General features: G+C 39.1%; 1 protein-coding gene across 1 annotated transcript in view; it reads left to right on the top strand.

Annotated features, from left to right (window-relative positions):
* VEPH1 (ventricular zone expressed PH domain containing 1) overlaps window positions 1-14,514 on the top strand; it is a 205,981-nt gene that overhangs the window by 419 nt on the left and 191,048 nt on the right. The window contains exon 2 of the mRNA XM_090272057.1: window positions 3,736-4,027. Coding sequence (XP_090128183.1) covers window positions 3,890-4,027 — 138 coding nt within the window. The 5' untranslated portion in view covers window positions 3,736-3,889. The remainder of the gene's footprint in view (window positions 1-3,735; window positions 4,028-14,514) is intronic.

Below are 14,514 nucleotides of genomic sequence, written 5' to 3'. Positions count from 1 at the left end.
ATCTTGGCTCTGTGTGTAGCCTCGGACAGGATGTTTAATCTCACCAGTCCTGTTTCCTCTTTGGTAACAATATCTACCCGCAGGGTTGATGAGAGAAAAAGAGAAGAAGGTGTCTGAGAGTACACACATATGTACATGTGTGTGCTTGTGTGTGTACCATTGGGTGCATCTGTATACATGCATTTAGGCCATGAGGCTATGACATTTATAAGGACAGTGGGTTTCCCAGAAAATTAGGTTGAATTTGATCTGACTCTAACCTTCTCTGCTGTTTCAAAAAGACCAGACACTTGAGCAAAACATTGACCTAAGCTGCTGAAAGATAAATAATGTGTCTTGCAGATCCTTATCTAAGAAAGATGGCATAGTGTAGCATGCAGGATGCTCTTTAAACGAGGACTGATGGAGGCGAGGCCGCTTAATAATTATCACGTGTGGTCATGTATACAACTGCGCACAGTCCTGAGTGGGTTTTTTTTTTGGAAAACCAAGTGCGTTCCATCCTGACTCCCCAGCTTACTCTCTGTGTGCCCTCGGCTGGTCGTTGCCCTCTCTGAACATTAGTCTCTCATCACATGGAATTGTCATGAGAATTAAGTTACTCAATACTTGGAAAGTGCCTGGAGTAGTGCCTGACATCTGGTTAACACTCGATAAACATCAGCGGTTGGTGTCATTTTACAAAGGGCTCTTTCATGTATTATCAGTTTTGATCTTCAAAATGATCTGATGAGATAGACTAGGCATGTATTAACCCCATTTTGCAGATCAAGAAACTGAGGCTCAGGGAAGGAAAAAGCAGGGACCAAAAGTCCCATAACCACTGAGTGGCCAGTCTGGGACTTGAACCTCAGTCACCGGACAAGAAGCTCAGTTAGTATGTACTCAGGACACGTGCATTGAAGGAACATATTCTAGAAGGTTTGGCTTAAACACCATTTCCTCCACAAAGCCATTCTTCATCATCTTCCCCTAGGAGTGATCTCTCTCTCCCTTGTACTTCTGCAAACTTCCTTTCCCAGTCTGCAGAAGACTTTTCTCTGGGACATCTCTGTATTGTAGAATGTTTGGTATAAGTCTCATCCCTTCTTCCCTCACCCCCAGATGTGTGTAAGTTTTCAGATACAGCTGTGTGTTGAACAATAATGTTTTGCACATGATGTACACTTAGGAGTAACAGCTGAAGGTGAAAACGTGATTGTGGGGCTCCGTACCAGCTGTCATTGTATGTTTGTAGACTAAAGAAAACGCTCAGGAAAAGCCTGTGGGTGTCCTTCTCCCCCAGCCTATATCTCTGCTCCTTCTCAAAGCTCTGGCTCTGATATGTGTGGGGCAGCTGAATCTGATTCAGGAAGTGCCAGATACTGACCAACAAGCTGAATGGTCAAGGTAAAGTCATTTCCATCCAATGCTTTATTTTCCTTAGTACAATCTCACTGAGACTCTCTCACTGTAAATATCTGAGGTGAGGGCAGGGTAGGTAGAATGTATTAAAGGAAAATTCAGGGAAGCAAACTGTCTTAATTTTTCCTATTGCTATTGTAATCCACCCTTCCACATTTGCCAGGGTGTAAACTACTCTGTAGGACCCTCACTCCTTTCTCTGTACCCCTGAAACTTTCCCCACCAGTCCCCTTCATTTCTCTTCCTCTAAGCTTCTCTTCGTTGCAACTCTTGTGCTCTCTGGTTGGCCTAAATCCCAAGGGCAGGGATGCAGAGTCAGTATAGGAGGAAAGAGGAGTTCATTTTCTTAAGACTTTACCCATCTCTTCATCCTCAAATGTTACTAAGGCTCTGAGGGCCTTTACTCCTAATAGTAGCCTCACATGGAATCAACATACCACAATGGTTATGAACTTGGAACCTAGCACTCTGGATCCGAAATCTAATTCTCTAGTTTACAAACTATGTGACATGGACACCTTATTTAATGTCATGGGTTCCTCACCTGTCAAATAGGGATAAAATACCCTCATATAGTTATTAGGGGAGTTAAATGAGTTAATGTTTACAAAGCATCTAGAACAGTATCTGGCACACAGACAAACATATATAAATATTGGGTGTTGTTTTTCCAAAGCTGGAGAGTAGTGTAAAAGTTTCATGTAGGCAATATTACCCTTGAAATCCTTTCGATGGCCCATGAACTGCATCTTTTGGAATACTACTGAAAGCTTATTTAATTGAGTGTCTGGTGAAAGACTTGGCTTGTATTTAGAGACCATATTGCAAAGAGAGTATCTTTGCATTTTAAATTGCGTGTAGCACAGAAGTACTCCCACAGTGATAGCTCAGAAGGCAGGTCTGAGATGGCCCAGGAAGAAACAGACTCCCCTCTTCCTTTTCACATTCATTCTGTAGAGAACAAGCAGAGTGAAATGCTGGAAAGAATTGCCTGTTGCTTATATTAAATAAATCACTCTTGGCTCTCACTCTCTGTGCATGTGGCTGCACTTGCACGTTACTTGCATGTATGAGATGACCCTACTGTGAAATGTGGGGGAAGCCCACTAGCCTGAAATTAGAACAGTACTGTCACCATTACCATGGGGCCTTGGTGACATCATTGACCCTCCCTGACTATTAAACAATTGCTAAGGTCTCTATGGTGTAAATGGTCTGTGATTTTATTAGGCCCAGAAGGGAGCTGATGAGAATCATCAGATATTTAATTTGTGCCATTTCCCTACTCTCTTTGGACTGTTAATTGATTGAGAATTACAGTGGGAGTTCATTATTTCAGCTGTGGGAATAGAGAGAGGATTGAGTGATCCCAAAGCCCTTCTCCTTTAGCCTGCATTGAAATGTTATCATCTTCAAGTTCAATGTTCAAGTTTGCACTCACATTCTGCCAAGACTTAACAAGCCACACACTCCTGGGCAGAGTCCTTTATTTCATTCCTACTTGTTTAGAGACTAGGACAAGTATTTAGGTCATCTTCTGGACTGAGGGTTGGGGCAGCTTCTGTGATCAATATAGCAAAGAATCCCAGCCAAGAAGGTAATGTAAGCATTGGCTTCCATGTCCCGGAAAAGAGATGAAACCAGGCAATGGGTCTAAAATATGTTTCCTGTGTTCCCTGTTTTCTTTCATTGTCTTTTTTTGTTTGGTTTGCATGGGAATCTGTTTGGGGAAGATATGGCAAGTGTTGGACCTATTTGTTGCTTGTCTATGTATTTCCCTGTGGGATGGAGAAAAGAAGTATACAGAAAAGAGAAAAATAAGTGTGGAATTTCTACTGCCTTTTAAGGCTCAGATTAAATTCTGGAGAAACCTAATAATTTTTGACATGATTTTTGGAGGCAAAAATAAGATCTCATTTGAAGATACCAAACCAGAATCTGTTACTCTATGGCAGCGATTTTCAGCTGGTGTGCTATGTGTCACAAAAACTTTTAAAGCATACAATACCTGACTATTTAGTCAGGGGCACGGACCTCTTTTCCTTTAGATTGTCAAAGAAGAAAATGACGACAGCCAACACAACAACAGCTGTCTGTTGTGAATTAATACCTATTTTTTGTCAGATCAGCATAAAATGTATATATTTTTGGTGTGCTGCAGAATTTTAATAATTAGTTTATGTGTGCCATGAGGTGAAAAGGACTGAAACTCACTTCTCAATGCACATTTCCAAAGGTCTATTTTTTTTCTCTCTGCTGGGCACCAAGTTTACATTCTGAGGTCATGTTTTTCTACTAATGGCTACATTATATCATTTGTTTGTCTTGCAGAGAGTGTAAAAGACCTCAAAGTCTGGAGAAAAATGACCTTTCAAGGAATACAAAGTGTACGTCCTGCTACATGTTTTTGTCTTACTAACCTGGGATAACTGGGACACATGGCCCTGGGACTACAGAAAGTCAGTTGACTATCAAACTCCTCATCATGCATCACCTGTTCAGACTGGTCTTGGGACAAAAAGATCTTTCCCGAGCCGGGGACCTCTTCTCCTTAGATGACTGTGAGATTGAAGACAGCCTGACAGAAGCTTTGGAGCAAATTAAAATAATTAGCTCATCCTCAGTAAGTAAACTACTTTTCAGACTAGATCCCTGAAATGACCTATTTTAGAGCCAAATAATTGTGCCTGTCCTGAGGGGAAAACAATCTTTGCAGGGGAAAGAGGAAGGATCATTAATATTGGTCTCTCTGAACTCTGCTCTGTGGTTTAGTTGGCCTCGAAAGAATAACACCAGGAAAGGTATTGGCTTAAGGGGCAGCCAGGCCACCTTTTGCCCACTCACAGAGACCAGAACTCTGGAAACTGCAGTCCAGAGTGGAATTTTCACCAAAGGTTTTTCTAAGGGTTATTTCTAATCCTTGGAATGACATAGAGAAGGGAGGGAGCAAATCCTGGGAAAAGCAGAGACCTGCTGAGCTACACAACAGCATCAGTAAACAAAGCAGGGCAGGCAGTGGAGGCTGAATAATGAAAGAAGAGAGGATGACACCTTCTGCCATGACAGTAATATGAGACAAGGACAACCATGACTCTGCTGCCAGAAGTAACAGTTGCCCAGGGCTTGATAACGATAACGCTGATTCTCTTAGCTTCTGTATCGTCTGTTTCTTTTCCTTTGCTTTGCTTCTTTATCTTCATTTCCCTCCCCCACCATTTAATTCACCTCACCAATTATTAGCCCCCAGTATGATCAGACAAATTTAAAATTTCTATCAACCCTCCCATTCCTTTGCTTCTCCTCTATGTCGAGATGATAGATTCTGAAAGTATTTCCCAAAGGGGTTGGATGTGCTATGCTTTTATCCTGACCTTCCTGATCATGCTTGGACCCTTCATGAGACTGGTTCCATTTCAAAGGACAAGGCAACCAAGCATCCCCTCTCATCCTCCCAGCTCAACAGCATTTGCCAACACGTGGCATAAACACCCATGGGGCAGAGGAAAGAGACAGGACTCAAGCCATAAAATACTGAATTAGGAAATATGTACACACTTCAGAAATAATAGCTTTCTTTCATGTTATAAAGAAGAAATGCTTAAACGGCATGCTAGCAAGCAGTGCAGCTTCCTTCTCAAGCCTGTCAGCATGTTCTCTTGCTGACTGCCATTAGCGTGCCAGATTCCCCCAGTGACCAGTGAAGTCACTGCCCAAACACACTTCTTTTCTCAGGTAATGCCTTTAACAGCAATTAGTGTCCACATTTTTTCCAGAACATTAATCAACTTAGTCTGGCTCAAAACACCAAGTATTCCTGGTACATTTCCACTTTCTGAGTAAGATTTATGTGCTATTTCCAGCAGTCCCATTCTTCATACTCTGGAAATAAATTGGGTGAATATGCCACTGATTTTCATCTAATTGAGTAGCATGTATACATATATATGATCTTAACAAATATTATCTAATTTATAATATTTATTAGATATAATAAATACATTATATGTACACTAATATATATATTAATATATACATTCCCTGAAACCTATTTCCACTAGAGGTCACTAGTGTCAGTGGTTTTTGTTGTTGCTTCCTTCATTAATTGCTTTCTCTCACAGATGTTAAATTCAGAATTCTAGGACTGGTAAGTTCTACCTGTTACGTGTCTCACTGTTAACCATTAGGACTGGCAGGTCCCTTGCATTAGGAGCATTGCCCATCCTTTAAGCCCTTCAATCAGCATCCCACCAGATCAGCAGGTCTAGAAGTCAGCACTTCTGTGTTCTTCATCTACTGTTTCACTTCTTCCATTTCTCTATCTGTAACCATGGCAGAGAGCAAATGGGTGGCTGAATAAAAATAATTATTTTTTAGTAGAATCATGAAAATCAATCCAATTTTTAAATCATTCAGATCAATTCAATATTTAAATTCCCTAATCAATCCCAAATATGTCCCTTTGTGAAATTCCTTCTCCCTCTCTATTTCTATAACAGAGAAAACCAGTTTTAAGTTTCATTATTCCTTCAATGGTTTCTAATGGTTTTAGTTCTTTTTTTTTATTATGCTTTATTGATTATGCTGTTACAGTTGTCGCAATTTCTTTTCCTTTTATTCCCCTCCACTCAGTGACCCCCCTCCCTCCAGTTGTCCCCCCCCCTTAGTCCGTGTCCATTGGTTGTGCATATAGTTCTTCTCAACATCTTCCTATCTACTCTGTTTACTCCTACTATGCTTCTTAATTCCTGTACCATCTCCCTCCTTTTCCCCCCTTCCCCCTCCCAGCTGACCTCCCCCCAATATATTCCTCATACCTATAATTTTTTCCCACTCTCGTTTGCCTTTGTTTTGGTTCCCTAGCTTCTGTTGTTGGTTGTTGTGATACAGTTTTCATTTTAATGTTCATAGTTTTGATCCTCTTCTAAACAAGTCCCTTTAACATTTCATATAACAGTGTTTGGATCTGATGAACTCCTTCAGTTTTACTTTGTCCTGGAAGCACTTTCTCTGCCCTTCTATTCTGAATGACAGCTTCGCTGGATAGAGTAATCATGGTTGTAGGTTTTTGCTTTTCCTTACTTTGAATATTTCTTGCCAATTCCTTCTTGCCTGAAGAGTTTCTTTTGAGAAATCAGATGGTAGTCTTATTGGGACCCCTTTGTACATAATCCTCTTCTTCTGTCTTGCTGTTTTTAAGATTCTCTCTCTTTATCCTTAATTTTTGACATTTTGATTATAATGTGTCTTGGTGTGGTTCTCCCTGGGTCCAGTTGTTTTGGAACTCTCTGTGCTTCCTGGACCTGTAAGTCTATTTCCTTCCCCAAGTTAGGGAAGTTCTGCTTCATTATTTTTTCACATCATTTTTCAATATCTAGTTCTTCTTCTTCACCTTCTGGCAACCCTATGATTCAGATGTTGGCCCACTTATGGCTGTCCCATAGGTTTCTGAGCCTCTCCTCATTTTCCTCACTTTTTGTTTCCTCTTTCTGCACTGGTTGACTGTTTGTTCCTTCCCTATGTTCCGATTTGTTAATTTGATCCCTGGTTTTCTTTCCCTCACCACTAGTTCCATATGTGTTTTTATTTATTTCAGCAGGTCTAGCCTTCATTCTTTCCTGTCTTGTTTAAGATCTGCTGTCAGGTCTATAAGCATTCGTATAACCAAAGCTCTAAGCTGAGCCTCAGAAAGATTTCTTATCTGCTGCTTTGTTAGATTAGATATTTTCTGTCTGGTCAGCTGCATCACTGAGATCTCTATCATGCCATCCTGACAGTTTTGTGTTTACCTTTGCTTCCTGGGCAGGACTGTCACACCTCCTATGCTATAAGGGGCGAAGCCCCGTGCACTCATCACTACTGGGTGACCCTTCTCCCCATACCGTGATGTTTTCTGTGGGGGCGGGGGTCCAAGATGGATTCCTGCTGTTCACTCTCCACTGAGAGACCGGGAGCCTCCTCCTCTATCCCCACCTCCTCTGGGCCTCACAGTCCAAGGCAATGGGGGCCTGCCTTCCCTGGCATTGGAATCGCAAGCTGATGGGTCTGGTCTGCAGCTGGGGGTGCTCCCCATGCACCTCTCACCTCCCTTTAAATACGGGTGTCTGTGTTTACCGCCATCCCACTGTGTCTCCGCTGCTGCCTCTGCCAGCACAGCTTGACCTCTCCGCCCCAGCTTCACCCCTCCTACCCGTCCGGATGAGCACCATTTCTTTATAACTTCATATGTTGGACTTCCATTTATTTTCTGGCACTTATAGTTATTTCTAGTTTTATGGTAGTTGTATTCCTTCTTAGTTGTGGAGGGAGATGGAGTGTGTCAGTCTAGGCCTCCATTTTGACTGGAAGTCCGGTTCTAGTTCTTAGTGATTACTTATTTCTAAAAAGACATAATTGCCCTTTTGCATTATGTTTTGGCCTTATAGAAAGTCATCTATTCATATAACCTCACGTGCAATCTCTACATGAAGAAATCCCAAATCTCTGTTTTTAGACTTGACATCTCTCTCTAAGCTTCAAGCTCGTAGCAGTTAATACCCAGCACCTCAGTTAGAAGTTATTATCTTTCTTCCTGTTACACTGTCATTTTCCTAGGTCTCCCTTTCTCTCACTCCCCTCTTGCCTTGTGAGTTCTGTAGACACTGCCAAAAAAATGTTTCTCATCTGCTCCTTCCTTTCCCTTTCTGCTACTATCACCCTGGCTCAGGCCCTCAAAACAATTGATCTCCTGCCTTTGGTCCTGCCTTTCTCTAGTTCATTCTGCTAACAGTTACCAGATTAAATTTCCTAAACTAGATTTTATCGCATGTCTCTCCATTGTTCAAAACCTATCCATGGTGCCTCAACGCCCATAACATTTGATGACCAATACCCATGATCAGTCCATTGGACCACTGTACCTACTCCATCACTCACTTCACTGTTAGCTGCCTCCCTTCCATCCTTCCCTTGTGAATAGGACCAGATCTTCCTTATCATTTCTTTTATAATGACCCTGGATCTCAGCAATTAATTCCACTTCTCAATTTCTTGTTAGAAACATAGAACTAGAAGGGACCTTCTAAATCACTTTTTCCAACTTCCTTTCAGCACAGAAATTTTAGGATTCCTAACAAATAGGTGGCCTTCCCTTCCACACTTACAATGACAGGGAGGACATAGTAGGTTTCTGATATTTTTTCTGCTTGACAATTTTTCTTTTATAAATTCTCCCTTTCCATTGAATGAAGCCTTGATGGAGTCTCCAGTCAACATTCCTCAGGTTGCCTTTGCCTGGGGGAAAGGAAGAAAAGAAATAGAAACATCTGACCCAAACTATAGCAGCCAGAATTTATTTCCCAGTAATTTTGGAAAGAAATCAGCAAAGGGTGACTTATCATGATGATGGTGCCCCCAAGACACAGTCCTTTGGTTCCTGCCTCTCTGTTATCATATCTGCTTTGGTCACTGTCCTTCTGAAGCAGGTAGTGCACCTTCTTCTTCAAGTCTGTGAGCCACTTTATATCTTTATTATTATTTTACTACAGTATCTAAACTTTGTCTGTTGCTATGACCAATGAATCCTGACCAAAAATAAAAATAAAAATAAAAAATATAGCTGTTCCACTGTTCAAATTGTTAACTTGTCACTTCTTTCAGCCAAATGAAACCTTATTGTCTTTTCTATCCCCTGTGCTTCCTTCTTTTCTTTGCCCCAACAATCAAAAGAATCTAACCTCTGTTCCTGAAAGAAGACCTTTAAACATATGGAGATGAGTATCCATTTCACCTCTGGCTTCTCTCTTCCCAGCTGAACATCCTTAGTAGCGCTCTCATGTTTTTCCCTGGCAAGGAAAGGGCCTAAGATAGGGTAAGTCTACATTACCTCACGTTTCCAGTGTCAGGTCTAGAAAATCAATTTTGTCAGTATGTGAGAAATGCTGTCTAAATCATGCTACCCAAACACAACACTCAGAAGTATAAATTAGAATGCTGACTTACTGATTTACAGTGTAAAAGAAAACTAATGTCAGTTAGAAGTCTTGTGTGCTCTGTGCTATTCTCTCCAAGTCTATGTACCCAATCTTTCACTAGGCAAAGAATGTTATTGTTGATAAGGCTTCTTCCTCCTCTGTTATAATCACATTTCAGTTCTCCCTCCCTGAGATTATATTTCACTCACCACCTATACAAGTGAGTTTTGTTGTTCTTGCTGTTGTTTAAGCCTCAAGGACAATCTTGTTTTCAAGTTCTTGGAGGATGCCTCATGGTAGCTCCCAAGTACTGCCTGCATTCTCAACATTCTGGTTAAGTTCCCCTGGAATCGTCCTAATTTATTATTGTAATGTATCATTGCCCAGTACTTGAACAAACTGCTTAGAAAAACTGCTGATCCTAGTCAGATACTCTGTTTCGAAAACTTCTTTTCAATAATAACATCACATAGTTGGCCGCCTTTATCCTGTGATGTGCCAAGATCCTCAGGTCAAATCAAGACTTGTAATTGGATAACTGAAAAAAAAAATTTTAAGTGAATTATGTCACATTTTAAACCATTGCAATAATATTCTTGTGTTCTGGTCCTTCTTCCAGGATATCTATCCCTTTTAAAAAATCATGATTCTCTCCAATATTTTAGTTCTCATTCCTAGCTTTGTAGATCTGAAAATTTGGTAAGCAAGCCTCCAATCCCTCTTCTAAAGTCACTCACAAAATAATTGAAACTTACCAGATTCTACTCTGCAGTTCAAGCCTTCCTTTTCCAAATGTTACTTCAAAACACTGCTGAAAAGTATCTTGTCCTTATCCTTTGCTTTGAAAATGTGACTTTGTACTAAAAATTCTCTCCAAGTTCCCCAATGTGACTTTAAGTGTTTTCATTTGAAGCCCTTTCTGGAATACCTGTACCTAATAATCACTTCTACTTCCTTGGCTCACCTCCCAGACTACTTCAGGTGAGATTGTCTCCTTCTCCTACTCCCAGCTCCACCTTCCCCATGATGTTGACCCATGCCTAATTGTTCCATCTATCTTCCAGTTCTCTTTAATTTTTTAATAACAATAAAAAATGTTAGGTGCTCAAAAGTCACCCAATTTAACCAATTAGATAAACTCGAAACCACTTGAATGTCAATCTCTGATTCATTTTTTTCTCCTTTTTCTCCCAAAGGTAACCGATATCCTGATTGTGGTATTTATTTATGCATGCTTTCATTTCTTTGTTACATGGTCATGATTAAATATTACTTATAGTATTATATTTCATGTTTTTAAATTTTATGTAAATGCAGTCATAAGCTCAATATTATGTTTTTGAGGTTTGGCTATGTGAGTACAGGCATTTCCAATTCATTTGTTTTCAGTGGGATAGAGTATTCCATTACACGCCAGTCTTTGCTGCATGAACACTTACTACTTAGACAGTGCTACAGTGAACATGCTTTTAATTAGCAATTTGGGCAAATGTGTTAGTATTTCTAGTATACAACTTGAAGTGAAACAACTGGTTTGGGTGGTTTGTATATTTTCAACCTTCTGATATACCACCAAATTGCTCTCCCATGTGCTTGCAACCAATTTACTCTCCCATCAGCTGTGTGCAAGTGTTCCAGTGGATTTACCTCACCAATGCTTACTTTTATCAGATTTCTGAAGTTTTTGTCAATTTAAGTGAAACAATATCTGATTGTTATTAAAAGTTGAAATCCCCTCATTAGGGTGGCTGACCATTTTAAAAATATGTTTATTTGCTCTATGTCATTTGGCTCTCTTCTACAGTGAAGTACTTGTTTATGGTTGGATTATTTTTTTCTTTTTTTCTTCCCTTTCTGTTTTTCTATGGAGATTTTAAATACATAGATATATTTTCTAATTAATTTGAAGCAGTTTTTAAAATATATTTTTGTACTAATCCTTTGTCACTTATGCATGTTACACATCTCTTACTCCAAATGTAGCTTGCCTTTTAACTTTTATTATAATAAGTACTAATATCTGATAGGACAAGTATCCCCAATTCCTTCTTTAAAGTTGCTTTCATTTGTTTTTGTTCTTTAACAGTTTTATATTAGGCTTCTCAAGTTTCATGAATAATTCTGTAGTATCTTGATTGGAATTTCACTATGTAGATTAATTTGAAGATTAACATCTTCATGGTACAGTCTTCTTATCTGTAGATCTTGTATATCTATTTAGCTCTTCTTAAATATCTTTCAATAAAGTTTTTAAATTTTTTCTTAAGGATCTTAAAAGTCTTACATATCTTATTTCAATTCATAAGTATTTTACATTTTAGTTGATATTATAAATGACACCCTTTTTAAAAAATTGCATTTTACAACTATTTTTAAGGTGATTATAACAGAAACACCACTTGTGTACTGATCTTGTATCTAGTAGTCCCACTTGGCTCTCTTATTAATACTAATAATTTGCCTATCATTTTTCCATTTAGTTAACAAATATATTAGTAACCTACAATGCTGCAGACACTGTACTAGATGCTGAGGATACAAGACTGAGCAAAACAGAACTAAATAAATAAATAAATAAAATGTCTGCCATCATCCATTTAATTGGGTGAAAATAAACAAAATAAATAAGAAAAATATATAGTATATTAGAAAAGGATAATTAAGTGCTGTGTAGAAAAAGAAAGCAGAGGAGAAGGACAAGAGATGAGAATTTTGAATTTTTTAATAGGGTCTAGATGGTAGGACATACTGAGAAGCTGGCATTTAGGCAAAACTTGGAGATGAGGGAGCAATAACTGTGGATACCTGGAGGAAATCATTTCAGGCAAAAGCAACATCTAATGCAAAGGCCCTGAAGTTGGAGGCAGCCTGGAGTTTTTGAGAAACAGCAAGGATGCCAGTCTGGCTATAATAGAGGGAACAAAGTGGGGAAGTCAAAAGGCAACGGGATAGAAGGGAAGTGGTGGCTGGATCACACAGGGCCTTGGGCAGCCATTAGGAACTCTGACCAGAAAAGGAACAGGAACTGACTTCCTTTTCCTATTTTGAGAAGAGTCTGTGGAAAGGCAAAGGTAGAATTCAGGAGGCCAGTTATATAATCTGCAATAATACAGATTAAGAGGAACAGAGACTGACCATCATGGAGCAATGGAGGGAAGTGTTCAGCTTCTGGATAGATTTATGAAGGTGGAACCAACAAGATTTACTATGTTGATATGTGTGGTGTGTGTGGGGAGAGAGAGAGAGAATTTCAAATATTTTTGGCCTGAAAAGCTAGAATGATAAAATTGCCATTGAGTAAGATGGAGAAGACTGAGGGAGGAGCAGATTAAGGGAGGAAGGTATGAGGGAATCAAGAGTTGTGCTGGAGACACATGAAGTATGGGCTGTCAAATGTCTGTGTGGGTATATGAGTCTAGAGCTGAGTGTGAAGTCTAACCTGGACATTGTCGTTTTGGAAGTCATCAACCTTAAGACTGAATGAGATCACCAAGGGAATGAGCATAGAAAGAAATGAAGAGAGTCCAAATACTGAGCCCAGTTCTTAGAAGTCACAGAGATGATGGACCAGTAAAGACCTGAGAGAAAGCCTAGAGAAGGAGGAAGAAAGTCAGAAGAGCATGATGTCCTGAAAGCCAACTGAAGAAATTGTATCAAGGATGGAGTGATGACAAATGCTGCTGATAGTCCTAGTGAGATGAAGATTGAGAACTGACCTCTGATTCAGGCACATGAAGGTCATGTGACTTGACAAAAGCAGTATCATTGGATAGGTAGGGTGAAAGTTGGATTGCAGTTAAAGACAAAATGGGAGGAAAAGATCTGAAAAGAGTGAGCAGTGACAACTCATTTTCCTATAAAGAGGAGCAGAGAAATGGAGCGGCAATTAGACAGCATTAGAGAGTCAAGAAAGAATTTTTTTTAGGATGAGAGGAACACATTCTTTGGAATTTTTAAAGTATATAATCATTATCTTAAAATAATGATGGGTTTGTTTCTTCCTTTCTAATCCTTCTGCCCCCCCCTCCCCTTTTACTTTAAGATTTTATTTATTTTTAGACAGAAAGGAGGAGAGGGAGAAAGAGAGGGAGAGAAATATCAATGTGTGGTTACATCTCACATTGCCCCAACTGGGGACCTAGCCCTGCAACCTGGGCATGTGCCCTGACTGGGAATTGAACCATTGACACCATTGACACTTTGGTTCGCAGGCTCCTGCTCAATCCACTGCACCACACCAACCAGGGCTTCCTTCTGCCTTTTACATCATTTTTGTCTTACTATCTTGACTAGCACCCCAGAACAATGTTGAATAAGCTGGAGATAATAGAAATCCTTTTCTCATCATTTAAAGGAAGTTTTCTGACTTTTCAATGTAAGTATGATGTTTGCCCCAGGCTTTTAGTTAATACCTTTAATCAGGCTGAGGAGGTTCCCTTTTATTCCAGTTTTTCTAAAAATTGTTTAATTTTATCAACTGCTTTTTCTGCTCTTTTGAGATAATCTTTTTTCCCTTTTTAATCTGTTAATGTGCTTAATTTCACTAATAGTTTTTTGTATTCCTTGGATAAAATGAAATTTGACATTTATTTTAATACATGTCCTCCTTTGGTTTGCTATTTTTTAAAAGTTTTGGAACTATGAGATTGGTGTATGATTTTCCTTTCTTCTACTGTCTTTACCTGGATTGGTACCAACTTACACATACTAGTCTCATAAAATAAGTTAGGAAATGTCTCCACATTTCTATTGTCTGTAAGAGTTTTATAAGATAATGATGATCTAGTCCTTGATTTCATAGAAAACTGTAAAACCTTCTGGGTACCATGAGATTTGTCTTGTTTGGGGTTTTTTAAGTAGATTTTTAAACCCCTGATTTAATTTATTTGGAAAAAAATTGACTGATTCAATTTATTTGAAGAAAATTGAGGGGTTGCTTTAGTCATTTTTGGTAAATATTTACTAGAAAATTGTATGTTTCATCTGAGCTTTCAAATTTATTGGCATAAATTATTTGTATTATTCTTATTTCTTGTGCACTGCTGCATCTATTTAAATACATTTCATCACTGGTATCTTGTTAATATTTTCAGAGCTTTGTATTTTTTTAAAAGTTTTTAGTTTACTAATCATTTCTATGGGATCTTTTTATCTTTCATTA

This window comes from Furipterus horrens, unplaced genomic scaffold, assembly GCF_987537825.1.
Source record: "Furipterus horrens unplaced genomic scaffold, mFurHor1.1.pri manual_scaffold_1, whole genome shotgun sequence".
NCBI lineage: Eukaryota > Metazoa > Chordata > Mammalia > Chiroptera > Furipteridae > Furipterus > Furipterus horrens.
The sequence above is the reverse complement of the archived record's forward strand: the minus strand, read 5'-3'. Positions and strand labels throughout refer to the sequence as shown.